Source organism: Hyperolius riggenbachi, chromosome 1, assembly GCF_040937935.1.
Source record: "Hyperolius riggenbachi isolate aHypRig1 chromosome 1, aHypRig1.pri, whole genome shotgun sequence".
NCBI lineage: Eukaryota > Metazoa > Chordata > Amphibia > Anura > Hyperoliidae > Hyperolius > Hyperolius riggenbachi.
The window spans coordinates 272,853,015-272,871,219 of NC_090646.1; the positions used below are offsets into that span (position 1 = coordinate 272,853,015).

The 18,205-nt window shown below is 41.1% G+C and overlaps 2 protein-coding genes across 3 annotated transcripts in view; one reads left to right on the forward strand and one right to left on the reverse strand.

Moving 5' to 3' along the window:
- The window catches only part of LOC137548018 (sulfate anion transporter 1-like), a 50,853-nt gene extending 44,366 nt beyond the window's left edge, over positions 1-6,487 (forward strand). For both annotated transcript variants that reach the window (XM_068271130.1, XM_068271132.1), the window contains one exon: positions 3,458-6,487. In XM_068271130.1, coding sequence (XP_068127231.1) covers positions 3,458-4,990 — 1,533 coding nt within the window. In that variant the 3' untranslated portion in view covers positions 4,991-6,487. The remainder of the gene's footprint in view (positions 1-3,457) is intronic.
- IDUA (alpha-L-iduronidase) overlaps positions 1-18,205 on the reverse strand; it is a 179,132-nt gene that overhangs the window by 133,534 nt on the left and 27,393 nt on the right. The gene's annotated exons all lie outside the window — the stretch shown is intronic.

Below are 18,205 nucleotides of genomic sequence, written 5' to 3' on the forward strand. Positions count from 1 at the left end.
CCCTGTTCTCTTAAAAATGTGGTCACATTGTCTCAACTAAATGGGATAGCAGCAAGCTAAGAGAGCAGGGCAGCTGCTGCCTGGCTTGCATTAATAAGGTGTAGGTGGCAAGGTGTGGGACAGACACAAATGTGGGAGCATCTTAGTTTGCAGAGGAAGGGTGAGACAACGGGTGGTAGACATTCTGTCTAAATCAAGGATATCCAACTCCAGTCCTCGAGGGCCATATCCATCCCAGTGTTTAGGATAGACAGATAAATGGAGAAATGTGTACTACTTGTTGAACCACACCCTTTTCTGATTCAGTTCCATCCATTAATTTGAGCTATGACAAAAATGTGTGAGGACCTTGGTACTTGAGGACTGGAGTTGGACATCCCTGCTCTCAATGGTGGCTAGGCAATTTATCCAAGGCAATCAATAATTTGGGCATGTAGAGAATAGGCATCTCTTCATGTAGTTGCTTCTAATAGTATAGGGGAGCCTAGTAACACTCAGAGATCAGCTACATAACCCAGAAGGATGACCTGGTGAGGGCTGTGGTAAGACACCACAAGGAAACAAACAAATAATGTAGGTGCATTGGCAAAGTTTGCAAAGAAAAAAAATGACTGAGGTCCATCATAGACAATGGCTATCATTCATAAAGCATTTCCGCATGCGGAAATGCTTAAAACAGCTGATTTTACCGACCACTTAGCAAAGTGTTTATTCATAAAGGCTGTTTCCGCATGAAAACCTGACAGTCTGGAGCAGAGCGATAAATAACCGCCTTGTATGGTGATTATGTTAAAAAATGTCATAAACCAATTCATAAAGATTACAGCAAGCGGTGTCAGCACATAGATTACCGCTCCCTTTGAAGTAACAATAACCATGCGGAGAACAGCTTAGCTAATGAGACAGACCTCCCAAGCAGCAGCTGCAGAGAGAGAAGAGCAGACAAGGCATTCTGGAATACCAAGGCTGTGTTTTTTTAACCCCTTGGGTTCCTGTTTTCAGATATATTTCACATCAGAAAGCCTGGCATGTGTAACATTTTTTTGAAGTTCTTCTAAGCAGCCAATTAAATAGATTGTTTAGAAAGACTAATAGACAGATGCAGCGCAGATTAAGTGCAAACAGAGGCAGTTTTTATAAAATGCACATATAAAGGGATGCTGGGGCTGCCTCTTCTATAGTAAGCTGTCTCTGGAGGAGAAAATGTATCAACTCGGCAGCTTCTCATGTTACACAAACATACCGCCAGCCTAGTCAGGGGAAAATACCGAACTTGTATCGCAACTGTAAACATTTTTATGAATTAGCACACAGAAGTGTAAACTACCGAATGCTGTACTTTCCCGCACAGATTTTTTTTTACCACACTGCTTTTATGAATGATAGCCATTGACTAGAAAACCTATGCTCGGAAATTGGCTTGTGGATTTCCTTCTATTAAGTTTACTAACACAATAGAAGCCGTCTCTACAAATATCCACAATTTTTATGTTAATTTGAAACAACATTGGGCCATTTTGCTAAATTTTGGAATTTCAGTGGTAAACTTGTCTTGACAATCATGCACAGTACTGTAACTGCCTCATCTACAACTGTTATAAGGGTTACGCATGCTTCAATATTTTTAGAATATGAGATTAGTAATTGTTAGATGCTGAAGCCTGAGTTTCTGTAGGTGATAGTTTTTACTATTTGCATCCTTACAATATTAGCATAACATTGAAGCTAGTTCTGCAGTCTAGACTAGAAGGCATTCTGTAAATTTATATGAGGGAAGGGATCATAAATGGACTTGTTTTGACCATACATATTTATGTTGATAGGCAATGGTGGCTAAGTGGTTAGCATTCTCACTTCAAAGCTCCAGAGGCCTATATCTGTTCCAGTAGACACTGCATAAGGTCTGTATGTGCTACCTCCTCCCCCCTTCAGCATGATTGTTCTTAAAACAATACAGGCTAGGTACGTTAATTAGCTTCCTTCCAAATTTTCCCTAGTGTGTGCTTGGGACATTAGATTTTAAGCCCCTTGGTGCAGAGCCGGAGTAAGACTATACAGCGCCCCAAGCAAAGCAATAAATTTAGGCCCTTCCCCCATCGCTCTGTTGAATGGATGTCTCAACAAAAAAACAACACACAGCCGTTATTGTCTAAACCATTGGCAACAGACGTGGGTACAGTGAGGAAGATTTAAGATCAATAACTGTACGATTGTTTACACACAGAAAAAATGTACTGATTGCCCTTTGTACTTCTTCATTGTTGCCTAATCCTGCCACATGGCAAACTTGACTGTTAGGGTTGTGAGAATCTCGCTAGGCAAGATAGGGGATGATTCACTGCAACACCAAACTTGTTTATTTCTCACACTCCTCCCCACTAGTCATACACAGGTCAATTATGGCCCGATATGCCCAGCCAATCAATTGTTGTTCCATTAGAATTAAATGGATAGAGACTGACTCCTATCACGGCAAGCTTAATTTTGTCAATAGAACTCTATCATGTTTCAATCAAACTTCAAGCGCTGTACTGCTTGATACAGGGCAAAGCTAGAGACCATTGATCCCCATAGAAATCGATAAACAGCACAAAATCAATTAATAAACTCTGATACTTCCTTCTTCCAGTCTTGAAGGAGGAAGCACCACGTAGAGCATGACTTAAAGCACTGGTGAACTCCCCCTGACCCTGTCCACTTGTTTGATCCTGAAATGGTACCAAGGTGTGGTGTTCAGCAGTTTACAAGTGTTCTGAATTCATTATGCTGAATTTGAACACCAACACTATAGTTTAGTAAATCAGCATTATGTAAACCTACGAAAGAAAGAAAGAAAGAAAGCTGTACGCAGACTGCGCTGGGTATAAATCTTCATGCTGCACTACTGATTCTATTGCCTATACTGATAATAATTCAACTGATGTGATTTAATTATTTAATACTCTGAGGGCCGTTTCCACTTACGCGGTGGGAATCGCCGCGGAAAAAATTCGCATGCGGATGCGAATTTCGCATGCGGTTGTATGTGAATTCGCATACGATTTCGCATGGATGACTATGTATGTCAGTTTAACCATGGCAGTGCCTGTGTGCTTTTTCCATTGTTTCTATGCGAAATCGTATGCAAATTCGCATGAAAATTTGCATACCAAAACCGCATGCGAATTTCCTATTAAATACATTGTATGCGAATTGCATAACGGTATACGGTATGCGAATTCTGATGGCTGTGCCGTGCAGATTTTTTCTGCACAGAAAAATGCTCCAAAATCCTGACAAGTGGAAACAGTCTCATCCACTTGTATTGTGTATGCGAATCTGCATGCAGGAAACGCATGCAGATTCGCTCTAGTGGAAACGGGCTTTAGGAATAAAGTCATTTTTGAGAATCAGAAGAAAAAGCTGTACTTATTTTGAAGATTCTGGCTGTTCTATTGATCGTATTACTGTTTTGCAGGTTCTCATGGGAATATTTAGACTGGGCTTTCTTTCGATGTACTTGTCTGAGCCAATGTTGGATGGATTTGCTACAGGTGCCTCTTTGACAATTCTAACAGCACAAGTGAAATATCTTCTTGGAGTAAAAATCCCTCGCAGTCCCGCCGTAGGAATGCTGATAACCACTTGGATTAATATATTTAAAAACATTCACAAAACCAATGTTTGTGATGTGATTACAAGTGCCATATGTATTGCAGTGTTAGTGGCTGCTAAAGAGTTAGGAGACCGCTACAAAGACAAAATAAAGATCCCCCTGCCAACTGAACTAGTTGTTGTTGCAGTGGCTACACTAGTGTCTCACTACTGCAACCTCAATGAGCTATATGGCACAAGTGTCTCGGGAGTAATCCCAACTGGGTTTATACCACCAAAGGTACCTGACTTCAGTCTAATTAGTAAAATAGCAATAGACGCTATTCCTCTTGCAGTGATTAGTTTTGCATTTACTATATCGTTGTCTGAAATGTTTGCAAAAAAATATGCATACAAGGTGGAAGCAAACCAGGAAATGTTTGCTATTGGTTTCTGTAACATAATTCCATCATTTTTCCACTGCTTTGCAACCAGCGCAGCACTTGCCAAAACTCTAGTAAAGACATCAACAGGGTGCAAAACACAGGTTTCCAGTGTTGTCAGTGCTATTGTGGTCCTACTTGTTTTGCTGTTCTTTGCACCATTATTTTACTCTCTACAGAAATGTGTCCTGGCCTGTATAATAATTGTGAGCTTGCGTGGAGCTCTCAGAAAGTTTAAAGATTTACCAGCTCTGTGGCGTTTAAGCAAAATAGATGCCATCATCTGGATTGCTACTGTGGCTGCTTCTGCTCTAATCAGTACGGAAATAGGCCTCATGGTCGGAGTGCTCTTTTCCATGATGTGTCTTGTTGTGCGGACTCAGTTGCCCCATGCTACCATGCTTAGCCAGATACAGGACACTGTGTTTTATGAGGATGGAGAAAAATATGAAAACCTATGCTCAATACCCCAAATTAAGATTTTCCGCTTTGAATCACCACTTTACTATGCAAACAAGGGCTACTTTCTCCAATCACTGTACAAAATGGTTGGCATGGATCCTGGTCTAGAAATAATACGACGGAAGAAAATGGAAAAGAAAGCAATTAAGAAGGCAAAAAGGAAACAGGTAGAGAGTTTAAAAGGCATTGATAACAATGACAACAATGACATCCATGTACAGCTTTTCAATCATGACAGTGATCTGAAAACAATAATTCTTGATTGCTCCTCAATAGCCTTCCTAGACACATCTGGCATCAACGCATTAAAGGGATTGCTGAAAGACTACAAAGAAGTGCAAATCACTGTTCTATTGGCTTGCTGCAACACTTCTGTCATTGATGCTCTCAGTAGAGGAAGCTACTTTGGAAAACAAAACCAGGACATTGACAAGATGCTTTTTTATAGTGTCCATGATGCTGTTCAGTTTATTAGAGAGAAAGAGACTGCAGTCAGAGACTCCACTGTTTAGATGCCAAAAAAGGTAAATACTACTCACAAAAAGGAAATTTTGCACAAAAATGAACTGTGAGACATTTGGAAGTGTATCTGCCACTATGATCTTTCAGGTAGATTACCCAGCAAACCAGCAAAGTCCTCACGTTTTTCCACTGCTTAGGAACAAAGCCTCAGGATCTTATACAGTCAATTCAGTACTTCTGTTCACAGCACTTTTCTGCCTATGCTGTTGACAGGTGAAATGGATCTGTAGCCAGCTCATTTTATTTTAGTTTTGGATAAAGTGAGGAAATGCCAGTTACCCTGTTAGAGTGATGCTGGCCCCATCTTGTGGTTAATTGTGAATGTGCAAGTCACCTACAGGCAAGACATACTCATGCTTGTGGGGTAACATTTATGGTCTTTAGTGTGAGGTTTGTAATATTTTTACAATAAATATGGTAGTCTATTATCAGATTCATCTTTATTTTTTTGCTTGCATCATCACTCCCTTTTTATTAGCAAACAATATTTATGAATTTCAAAGTTAGATGACATGGTTGCTAAGCTTTTTATATTAGCAAATGTTTTTTGTAGTGAGGTGTGTTGATGGGGATTTCAGAGACAGGGTTTGTTGTCATTTTATTTTCACTGAGTGAGGAAAGCCAGAGGTTCACATGAAAAAAGGGCACCCCAGAAACAGCCGATAGTAGCATACTGGTTAATTTACAGTTATTCTAGTATTTTGCAGTGCAATTATGATACCAATATTTTACAATAGCTAAATCTAACCCATATAAATATAGGCTATGAGCTGAAATTTGGCAACCTGCAATGGCAAATTTCTTCGGCTCCCAGGCACCCAAATTCCCTGTTTCAGGCCAGAAATCCCATTCTTTTTTTTTTTACTGTCTGGGTTGTTATTGCAGAGATTAGCTCCAACTCCCATTAACAGGGTCATTCATGTTAGGAATCCCATAACTCCCTTTCTTGCCTGCTGATGGCACCACACATTTGAAGTGTCTTTGGACTTTGGTTCACCAGCAAGTGGCACTCCTGAGACTGATGTGGAGAACTGCAACTCTCTGTTCTATGTGCAGGTGGTAATTTGCACGTCAGTTATCTATGCAAAAGAGCATCTCTGAGCTTTGCGACTTGCAAAGTCACAGAGAGCTCTGTCTTCTGAAGCTTTTATCTCAACTGTCTCTCACTGTATCTTGTTTGTTTAAGGTTTTACTACAGAGGAAACTTGAAAAGGCCATTAGCTCTGCTCTGTGAACTCATTTAAAACTCTGAGTCCAGTGTGTAAACTGCAAATATTAGAGTCGTGTAAGGTTATAAAAGAAAAAAAAAAGTGCTGCAAAGGACACCTGGTGGTGGTCAGTGTAATTGCAAGAGTGTTTGTCTCAGTCACAGGCAAGTTTTATGCCCATTACTTAGTTATCAGGAACAATTAAGCTGCACTCTGACTTCACTCCCTACAGAAAAACTGTGATTTATAGTACTACATAATTAACCTTAACATGGGAAAAAAGGGAATACATATGTCTTAAAGAGACTCTGAAGCGAGAATAAATCTCGCTTCAGAGCTCATAGTTAGCAGGGGCATGTGTGCCCCTGCTAAAACGCCGCTATCGCGCGGCTAAACGGGGGTCCCTTCACCCCCAAACCCACCCCCGCAAACCTTGGTCGTCTTCTTGGTCGCAGACTTTCTCTTCCTGGAGGTAGGGCTAACGGCTGCAGCCCTGCCTCCAGTCGCGTCTATCAGCGGCGCATCGCCGCCTCTCCCCCGCCCCTCTCAGTGAAGGAAGACTGAGAGGGCGGGGGAGAGGCGGAGATACAAGCTGACAGACGCGTGTGGGGCAGGGCTGCGGCGGTTAGCCCTGCCCCAATGCGGAAGCGCTGACCGGCTGTACACAGAGGATTTGAGGGTGAAGGGACCCCCGTTAAGCCGCGGGATAGCGGCGTTTTAGCAGGGGCACACATGCCCCTGCTATCTATGAGGTCTGAAGCGAGATTTATTCTCGCTTCAGACTCTCTTTAAGCAGGATTGGTACTATACAAACACCAGTTTATTATTTTACATGTCACTTCAGGTACACTCTAAGATAAAGGCTAAGTTAGGCAACAATGTCACATCGTTGGGTGCTTTGCTTACACTACAGACTGAGTGTTGTTTTGTAAGGAACTAATTAAACAGATTAGAAAACATTTTCTGATGGCTTACAGTTCCCATTGATAAGGCAATGCCAAGTTACACCTTTGTCTGTTCATATTGAGATCACCTTTGGGAACTGTTTAACATGCACAGGTCATGACCATATAACTATTATAAGATATAAGGTAACAACATAACACAGACACTTGCACATGATATAGAGTTGGTACTTAGGCATATTCACAAAGCATATTCACTATAAAGCTAAACTTTGCACAAAATAAAATCATCACTTAAAGGGAAGGTTCAGGGAAACGTTTAAAAAAATAAAAATCCATATCCACTTACCTGGGGCTTCCTCCAGCCCGTGGCAGGCAGGAGGTGCCCTCGCCGCCGCTCCAGAGGCTTCCGGTCGTCTTCGGTGGCCGACCCGACCTGGCCAGGCCGGCTGCCAGGTCGGGCTCTTCTGCGCTCCAAGGACGGGCTCTTCTGCGTCCCACGCGGGCGCGCTGACGTCATCGGACGTCCTCCGGGCTTTTACTGGCCAGGTCGGGTCGGCCACCGAAGACGACCGGAAGCCTCTGGAGCGGCGGCGAGGGCACCTCCTGCCTGCCACGGGCTGGAGGAAGCCCCAGGTAAGTGGATATGGATTTTTATTTTTTTAAACGTTTCCCTGAACCTTCCCTTTAATCATCTTATCTAGTGTCCCGATTATCAGCAAGTTATCCTTACGCTCAGACTTATAGGGGATGGACAGTATTGCATTGTATTGGACTGTATTGCATTCACTTTTTACTTTATTGTGGAGGGATGTCAGTGTAATGGTGCCCGTACATGGTACAATGTTTTTAATCACAGAAATTCTAACGATTATTACCGTTTGATCCAATCGTTTTAAAAACTGTTTTCAAGGTACCATACACGTACCATTCGCTTTTTCCAGAAATTCCTATTTGTTCGTTTTGGTCAAATAAACGGGTGTGTGTTATACCAAAATGAAGAATGCGAATTCTAAAAATAAATAACACCTATTATTTATGTTTTGTTATTTTAATAAAAAAAAAACTAATGACATGCCTTTGTAGAGCAAAAGGACAATTGCAAAACATTTCCACTAACATATTAGAGTAAGTATTTATATTTCATACAGGGATTCCTATATCTTGAAAGGAACATTACAAAATGAAACGGAACGATTAAAAAAAAAAATACACAGAATTTGGATAAGTAAGTGTTATACCAAGGGGAACACAGGGTTAAAGTAATCAATAATTGTAATAATAACGAAGAGCTCTTGGTATTACTTTATAAGCAGCAGGACTAATCTTTGTTCAATTTAAAATACACCTGAAGAATATGGCAACGCTCTCGAGTCTGGCAGACAGGGCAGGTGTGACAGATACTCACCCTTCCCACTTCTCCATAGGGCTCTGTCCAACACAACAGACTGTCCAACTCTCCTGCATCTTAACCTAGACTTTTGAGCTGTGTACAACCTTTGTATAGTCATGTCTACCTCTACAAGACTGTACTTGGGCTCAGCAGTGTGCATCACACTAGGGAAGAGCACTCAGCACACAAACAGAAATGGAACACACCTAATACCAAATCCAAATCCAAAAAGGCTTTATTGGCAGGACAAAATACATTTAGCATTGCCAAAGCAAAACAAAACATTAACATGGGGAGGGGGGATTGTGGGAATAAGGGAAGGATATAGGGGGTTGGGGTATATACCTAATGATGCCAGCTCTGTGTTGATGATGGTCAGACTTTTTGGGATCACCTTTAGTGTGTTCCAGTACTGCTGGGTAAAATACTGCATGTATACATTTTTCATAATTTACAAGCTCAGTGGTTCAATTAAGTATTTTCTGTATACCCTCATAGTTCATGCAACTGTATGGCCTATGTACTGTATATTGTACATCACCATGGAAGATGTTAGCACTACATAAAGCAATAATACCAATAAATATTTAGTGTGGGTTTTTATTACTCTCTGAAATCTAATGTTTATCACAACTTAGAGGTGTCTGCATGCATCTTTACTAGTGATGAGTGAAAGTTTCTTCTAACACCAGGAAAAGTGTGGTTTGTGTTATTAAATCATTAAAACCATTAACACCTGCTGATTAACTAGAAACATTGCTAAAAGCTGTGGATTGCTAATCCCCATGTGAGTTGCTTTTACCCCTTGTTTGCATAAATTAGTTGAAGCTAACCACCCCAATCACCATCTCTCAAGCCCATCTATTAGTTCATCACTGTGATAGGAGGCATCACTAGCCAAATGCAAAGCTTACCAGGGATGGTTGGGGTTATCCTGGACCATCAGTTGCAATTTGTATGTGACAGTCCTTAAAGAAGAACTGTCATGAAAATCTTAAAATTTAAAACACATACAAATAAGAAGTGCATTTCTTCCTGAGTAAAATGAGCCATAAATTACTTTTCTCCTATGTTGCTGTCACTTACAGTGTTGCTGTCACTTACAGTAAGTAGCAGAAATCTGACATTACTGACAGGTTTTGGACTAGCCCATCTTCTCATAGGGGGTTCTCAGGATTTTCTTTATTTTTAAAAGCACTTAGTGAATGGCAGTTGCTCCGTCCAACTGCCAGAATAGTGTGCAGTGAGCAGGGAGGCTGGTCAGCATCTGTGTATTAATCATTTTTAAGAAATGTCTTTATAAAGAATAAAGGCCATGCTGAGAATCCCCCATGAAGAGATGGACTAGCCCAAAACCTGTCGGTAATGTCAGATTTGAACTGTTTACTGTAAGTGACAGTGACATAGGAGAAAAGTAATTTATAGCTCATTTTACTCTGGGCGAAATGTACTTATTTGTATGTGCTTTAAATTTTAAGATTTTCGTGACAGCTCCTCTTTAAAGCTCTCTATAAGTTATGTGCAGATAAATGTCACAAACACAGTTTTAAATTTTTTCGCAAAAGACAGAGGAGCCAACAGGTATAAAATCAAACAATTTAAAAACAATAAAATTGAGGGGGGGGGGGGGAGTGATGGATATACCTCCCCATGGAAGACTCAGCAGGTAAATATCAGGGCAAGGATGATATTTCTTTAACTCCAACAAAAACAATGGAATTGCAACGCATTTCAAGGGTAAGCAGCCCACTTCATCAGGCAAAAATATTGTCAGCAAGCTTATTTTGTTGTCAAATAAGCCACAGCACCTATCAGCCCCCCTCCCCCTCAATTTTATTGTTTTTATATAATTTTATACTTGTTGGCACCTCTTTTTTCCACAAAACTTGTAAATGCACCCTGGTGGAAGGTTCCTCCTACCCAATTTCCTATCTAAGGAGAGAAAATTCTTAAACACCTGGGTGGGGACAGGACAAGTTCTCTACCTGCTTATACAGTGGTTACCTTGGAGGTCACCCACTTTTGTATGTAAAATATTGTCATATACCTACACACCAACTCATCACTAACCAAACTTACTACAACATAGTTGGCTCCCGACGCTTGTCCCTTTTTTGTTTAAAGCCCCGTCTACACGGGGAGATGTTGGGGAGATGTTGTGGCGATCGGCGGCCTGTTGCGCGTCCCCGCGCGTGCCCGCCGCGTCCCCGCTCCGCGTCCCCGCTCCGCATTCGATTCCCCGCTCGTGCCCGCTCGTCCCCGCCGGCGCCGCTTATCTCCCGCACGATTCCCTGCCATTGTCCCCTCGCGGGGATCGAGCAGGGAATCGGCGGTGCGGAGATCCGTCCTGTCGGATCTTATCAATCGAGCCGCATCAGCGGCTCGATTGATAAGGAGCATCGCGGCCGCATCTACTCGTGTAGATGCGGCTTTACAGTTTTAAGAATTTAAAATAAACAAAAGGTACTGAAAAAAAGGCTATAAAGTACTTGCATCAGTAATAGACCATCTGTTCCCAAGTCTGGAAACTCTGTCCAACCCAAACTGTACTAAAACATGATACAGTACATAAAAAAAAAAAAAAAATAGATAAGGTCAAATTTGAATTTCTTTAAAAGGAAGGATACTCATGTAGAGCCTCCTGCCAACCACAAAGTTCCTTTTAAAGTAAACAGTTCTGACCCAAATGAGGATAAAACGTTCTTTGGAATTTTATGTCTGTAATCTGCAATGTAAAGATATCCTAAAAGCAGTTTGCATTTCTTGCTCTTCTAAAGGGCAATAATGAGGATGCCAGTCACTGAAGCTTGAATACCAGAATAAAGTAACTTGTTGGGCTTTGTAATTGTCAGGCCTCTATCACAGTGCGACATTAAAGTCGCACGTTAGAAAATTTTATAACGCAGAGTAACGCACAGCAATGCAAAGTCTGTGTGACATTCACAGTGCACACGTTACATTGTGTGTAACATGTAGCAATATTTAGAAAGTGCTTACATGCTGTGCGTTTAGCAATGAATCTGCTGCGTTAGTTGTTTGCACATGCTCAGTAATGTATTTTTTTATATGTAACGCATGCGCCGTTTTCGTTCCATCACTGTGCGACGAAATTGGTGCACCAAATGCAGGGCTAAAGAATGCACTATAATGTCCAAGTTAGGGAAATCACACCACAATGTGCACCAAACATAAAAAGCCAGCATGTGATTCAATTTCCCAGCAGAGATGCAAAACAAAATTATTTGTTCTGGGTGGAATGGCCCTTTACCCCCTTCCTGCAATATGGATCTATAGGTTACGGCCAGAACCCGAAGTGTGGCCACTTCGCCTTTCTGGCCGGCCACTTCGGGTTCTGGCCGGTCAATATGCGAACTGGCCGCTGCTCTGCGGCCAATGTTAGAAATGGAATGTTTCCCTAGGAAGATCAATGTGTTTTCTGGCTGTCGCTGGCCAAATGTAGCAAAAGTTAGTTTAGTTAATGAAATGAAGCCGGCGGCAATTAGCGGCTGAAGCTATCTCTCCTCCCCCTGCCTCTCTCTCTCTTTCTCCTATGGGCGCTGCAGGGGGCGGGGGGGGGGGACATGCGAGTCCCCCCAGAGTCATTCGTGGCTGCAGGGAAGCGGAGCGGGGAGGCTGCAGACATCGCTTCTGCCAGCACCCGCTCTGCAGGAATGGCAGAATTGCCTGTTACGACGAACGACTCTGGGGGACACATGTCCCCCCCCCCATCCGGCTGCTAGTATTGGGGAGGAGAGGAGGCAGGGAGAGGAGAGAGAACGGAAGCCGCCAGCTTCATTTTATTAAATTACCTAACTTTTGCAACATTTGGCCAGATACGGCCAGAAAACACATTAATCTTGCGAGGGAAACATTCCATTTCTAACATTGGCTGCAGCGCAGTGGCCAGTTCGCACATTGGCCGGCCAGAACCCGAAGTGGCGGCCAGAACTAGAAGTGGCCACACTTCGGGTTCTGGCCGTAACATATACAAATGTCCTAATTGAGCACCTTTAATGCAATTAGGATGAGAGTATAAGCTGAGCTATTCTGCTGAAGTGCACATGCATGCTTGTGCAAACATGCATGCATATGCTCCCTTCAGCGCATGGCTACTGCAATTACATAATTATTTATCTATCCAGACCAGCTCTGCAAGATTGGCTAGGTTAGAAATTAAATTGTAGTATTAGCGTGTAGTATCAGTTCTAAGCAAGTGGATATAAAAAGGATTGCAACAACAAATGGAAGTTAGGGAACTATTTTATGCAATGCATAGTAGCATTCTCTCTTCCTTTATATCGATATTCCATCTTGTGAGGGCCCGTTTCCCCTTGTGTGGTGGGAATCGCCGTGGAAAAAATGTGCATGCGGTTGTATGCAAATTTTCATGCGAATTCGCATAACATTTCGCATGGATGACTATGTATGCGAATTTAACCATGGCAGTGCCTGTGCGCTTTTCTATTGTTTCTATGCAAAATTGTATGTGAATTCACATGACAATTCGTATACCAAAACCGCATGCAAATTTCCTATTAAATACATTGTATGCAAATTGCATAGCAGTATGAGGTATTTGAATTCTGATGGCTCTGCCGTGCAGATTTTTTCTGCACAGAAAAACGTTCAGAAATCCTGACAAGTGGAAACAGTCCCATCCACTTGTATTGCCCATGCGAATGCGCATGCGAATTCGCGATAGTGGAAATGGGCCCTCAGACGCAATCTTGTCAAAAGATGTGCCTAAGGCAGGAGTTACTGAAAAAGTATTTTACCAACAGGGAACCTGAACTGAGAGGGATATGGAGGGTGACATATGTATTTCCTTTTAAAGAGACACTGAAGCGAAAAAAATTATGGTATAATGAATTGGTTGTGTAGTACGGATAATTACTAGAACATTAGAAGCAAAGAAAATATTATCATTTTTATTTTCAGTTATATAGTGTTTTTTTTAAAACATTGCATTATTCTCCAATATTTGCAGTTTATACATTACTCGGCATTCTAAATGATTTTGCAGAGCAGCCCAGTGAACTACTGACCTGTCCTCTGGCAAAGAAAAAGAAAATAGAGTGACTGACAGTTGAGATAACAAGCTTCAGAAGAGAAGCTCTCTGCGACTTTGAAAGTCGTGGAGCTTAACGGCTTTTTTTGCATAGATAACTGGTGTTTCTTAACTCTTCCTGTACTGGAAACAATATTAGACTTATGTCTCTGTTCCTAATGTTTTATTTCTTAGCTGTACTACGCATACAAATCATATCATAAACAGGAACAACATTAAAATTCGTTGGCTCCCCTCATCGATTCCCTCCAAGGATTTACATGAAACTGCCGCAAGGCTTTTTAAAGAGATAACCGGCAACGACTCACCATCAGGCATCATAATCGATAGAATCCACAGAATTGGTAAAGAAAAAGAAATCTCAAGCTTCAAAAGCACAGACGTCCTATGCAGAGTGCACTTTTTTCATGAAAAGGAACAGATTCTAACTAAAGCACGTGCCCTAGGTTCTCTTAAGTTCAACGAATGGAAAATCGAGCTATTCCCAGACCTGTCCAAAAGAACAATTGATCGTAGGAGACTACTGAAACCATTGCTAGAAAAAATCAAGCAAAAGGGGGGAATCTATAAGTAGGGTTTCCCTCTTTCCCTGAGAGCCACGATTGATGGGAAGACATGCGTTCTCAATGATGGAGAACCACCGCAAAAGTTCCTAAACAACCTCGGCCTACCATCGGTGACGATCCCAGGATGGGAGGACATTTAAAACGCATAGTAATTTTATGTTATTTTTTTTATGTCTGTTCCTCCTTCTCTCCTTTTTTTTTGTTTTTTTCTCTATACTTTGTCTGCACTCTCCCTCACCGCTCTAAACATATTACCAAATAGGAGGAATTGTAGGCATCTTCCCTGATAAGCGGGGCTCTGTTCCAGTTGATGTCAATCAATATTGGAACAGGAAAGTCCGGTACTCTACGGCAACTCTTAGTTGTCAACCCGGACAAGACTGGCTTGTTTGTTGAAAGCTTGAATGGATGTGAGTCTTTGAATGGTATGTACGAGTGTGTTGTTGCTTATTCTGACCTGATCTGTCGACGCGGTCCCGCCCTCCTGCTCCATCTTGCGCAACTTGTACAGAGTGTACTCCCTTCTCTTCTGGCCTTAATAAATAAACCTTTAATATGACTGATGAATTAAGAATTCTTACACTTAATGTTAAAGGTGCCAACTCCGGATGTAAACGTAGAAGAATTATTGATGAATTAATAAAGAATAAAATTGACATAGCCTTTATTCAAGAAAAACATTTTCAGAAGGGAAAAACCCTGAGATTCTTTGACAAAAGATATAAAGAATGAATCATTAACTTCAATGAGCAAAAAAAAGCATGCGGCGTTGCGATTGCAATAATATCCGGAATGGACTTCTGTATAAATCGCGTATACAAAGATAAAGAAGCCAGGGAACTGATAGTGTTGGGGACGGTTAATGGCAGACAAATAACATTAGCTAATGTGTATACCCCCAACAAAGGTCAAGTGGCCTTTTTGACTAACTTCCTCAATAAAGTCAAAGATAAAGCAGTTGGCTTAACAGTTATTGGTGGGGATTTTAACCTCACGATTGATCTTAAATATGATACCTCCAAAGGGCTTTCATGTATTCCCAAACGTGACATTGTTAATCTCAAAAATGAACTCAAGACCTTAAAACTTGTCGATATATGGAGAATTAAAAATCTAGACGAAAAAGACTACACTTTTTTCTCTAGCGTACATCAAAACTATTCCAGGCTAGACTATTTCCTAGTCCCTGAAAATCTTATCACTTCAGTTTCTGACGTCTCAATTGGCCATATTACTTTTTCAGACCATGCCCCCGTAATTATGACAATCTATTTAGGCCTTAAATCACCTCAGAAAAAAGTCTGGAGACTAGATAAAACGTTACTAGAGGAAGAAGACACCAGACGTCAGATAGCTGAGTCATTAAATTAATTTATTAAATTCAATTTGATGTCTGTAACGTCACCATCGATCCTCTGGGACACTTTCAAATGTGTATCTAGAGGAGTTCTGATTCAGGTAAGTAATAGGAAAAAAAAGGCAAAACAGAAAAGGATTGTTGAGCTTCTGGCCCACCTACAATCAGAAGAAGCAGAACATAAAACCTGGCCCTCATCTAAAATTTTGAAAAGATAGAAGACCGAGAGCCCAATATAGTGTAGTATGTTTAAGTAAATTGGAGGTATAAATGACTTGTAAGAAATATACTTACAAACCAGGGTTGCCAAGATAGCAACCACTGTAAAGGCAGGTGGGGAGAACAAGCCTGTCCCCACTCAGGAGTAAAACGTCGCTCTCTGCGGATAGAGAATTTTTAGGGTGGGTCACCCTTCCACCAAGGGTGGACTTCTGAATGCTTGCAGGTGTACAGAGGCGCCGGGAGTATAAAAAAGGCTAAAATGTTTAAAATGTTTAGGTTGCGGTGGTGGACCGGCTAACCACAAACTGACAGCAAGGCTGTTGATTTTTCAAAAATAAATATACATAATTTATTCGATTGCTCCCAATAAAGTCGCAACGCGTTTCACGGGCAAAGAGGCCCGCCTCCTCAGGCAACAAAGACAGGAGCAACAACACAGCGTCTGGTCTGGTTGATGCTTGGCACCTCTGTCAGAGGTGCCAAGCATCAACCAGACCAGACGCTGTGTTGTTGCTCCTGTCTTTGTTGCCTGAGGAGGCGGGCCTCTTTGCCCGTGAAACGCGTTGCGACTTTATTGGGAGCAATCGAATAAATTATGTATATTTATTTTTGAAAAATCAACAGCCTTGCTGTCAGTTTGTGGTTAGCCGGTCCACCACCGCAACCTAAACATTTTAAACATTTTAGCCTTTTTTATACTCCCGTCATCTAAAATTTTGCTTAAGCTCACAAAGATTAAGACAGAACTAAATCAGTTCCTTGATAACAAATGTTCACAGGAGTACAAAAATTTAAAAAAACAGTACATATACGGGAAGAACAAACCAGGTAAAATACTATCAGACCTACTCAACAAAAAACAAAGAAATAATTTCATTCACCAAATAAAAAATCAAGATGGAAGCATTGTTCAGGACACCAAAACCATAGGTAAGATATTCTCTAGTTTCTTTGAAAGTATATACAACACTGACATACCAAAACCCACAAACACAAGAGAATATTTAGAAAATATTAACCTACCCGTCTTAGATAATAGTGACCGCGAAATGCTCGAAACACCAGTGACTGAAAGTGAATTTCTGGAAACAGTGTCTAAGCTTCACAAGGGGAAAAGCCCGGGCCCTTACGGTTACTGCATAGAATTCTATCAGCACTTTGCTCATATTTTGGCCCCTCTTTTCTGCAACTTGGTCAATAACAAAGAAGGAACTGCTACCTTCTCAAAAGAATCTAACCAAGCTATACTAACACTAATCCCTAAAGAAGGGAAATCAAATTTAGACTGTGCAAACTTTAGGCCAATTTCACTATTAAATTGCGATGTGAAAATCTATGCAAAAATATTGGCAAATAGACTGACCAGGGTTGCCGATAGAATTCTGGGCAAACAACAATCGGGCTTTGTCAAAAATAGCCAAATTCAAGACAATATTTACGCTGCAACAAATTTGATCCATACTTGTAAAAAGAGAAAAATAGAAGCAGTTATGGTTGCAGTAGATGCAGAAAAGGCATTTGACCGTCTATCAAGGGAATTTGTCTTTGCTATATTGGAAAGATTGGGTTTGGGCCGGAACTTTATAAACAGAATAAAGAAATTATATATCAATCAAAGTGCAGGCGTCAATATAAACGGATCCGTGTCCAATACTTTCAATATTAAGAATGGGGTTAGGCAAGGTTGCCCATTGTCTTCATGGCTCTTCAATTTTAGTTTAGAAGCATTTATACAACTAATTCAGAATGACAACATGGTTAAAGGAGTTAAAACAAAGACGGAGGAGATTAAAATACTTGCCTACGCGGATGATTTATTACTAACTTTGATCAAACCAATCCAATCCATCGCCAGGTGTGAGAAACTTCTCGAGGTATTCTCCTTACACTCTAATTTTAAGATTAACCAGGTTAAAACTATAATCTTGAATTTGGGTTGTTCACGTGACACCGTGCATGCTATTAAAACACACAGTAAATTTAGATGGAGTGATCAAGCAATTAAATATCTTGGTATTACCCTCACTAGAGACCCTAACGACCTGTTCATGGCTAAGTTTTCTAAGACTGTTAAAGAGTACAAGGGTAAACTCCAATCATGGGATCGACCCTGTTTTAATGTCATTGGTAGGATCAGCATATTAAAAATGCTGGTTTTACCTAAACTTATTTTTCTCTTGCGGAGCCTGCCGGTGGCTATCCCCAATTCATGGTTCCAAAACTGGCACAAAATTTTTCAAAATTTTATCTGGAGTAAATCCAGACGTAGAATTAGTTATAAACTTATTTCTAGGCAGAAAGAGGAGGGAGGCCTAGCCGCACCAAACATTATAAATTACTATAGAAGTGCACACTTGGCAAGGGTCTTGGACTGGAAGATAGAATCTTCCCCCATTGGATCTGGTAAAGCTTGGTCTATTTTAGAAAAGGACGAATGTAACTTAGATTTAATTTTCTCGTGGATTCCAGGAAACATCTATAAAGTT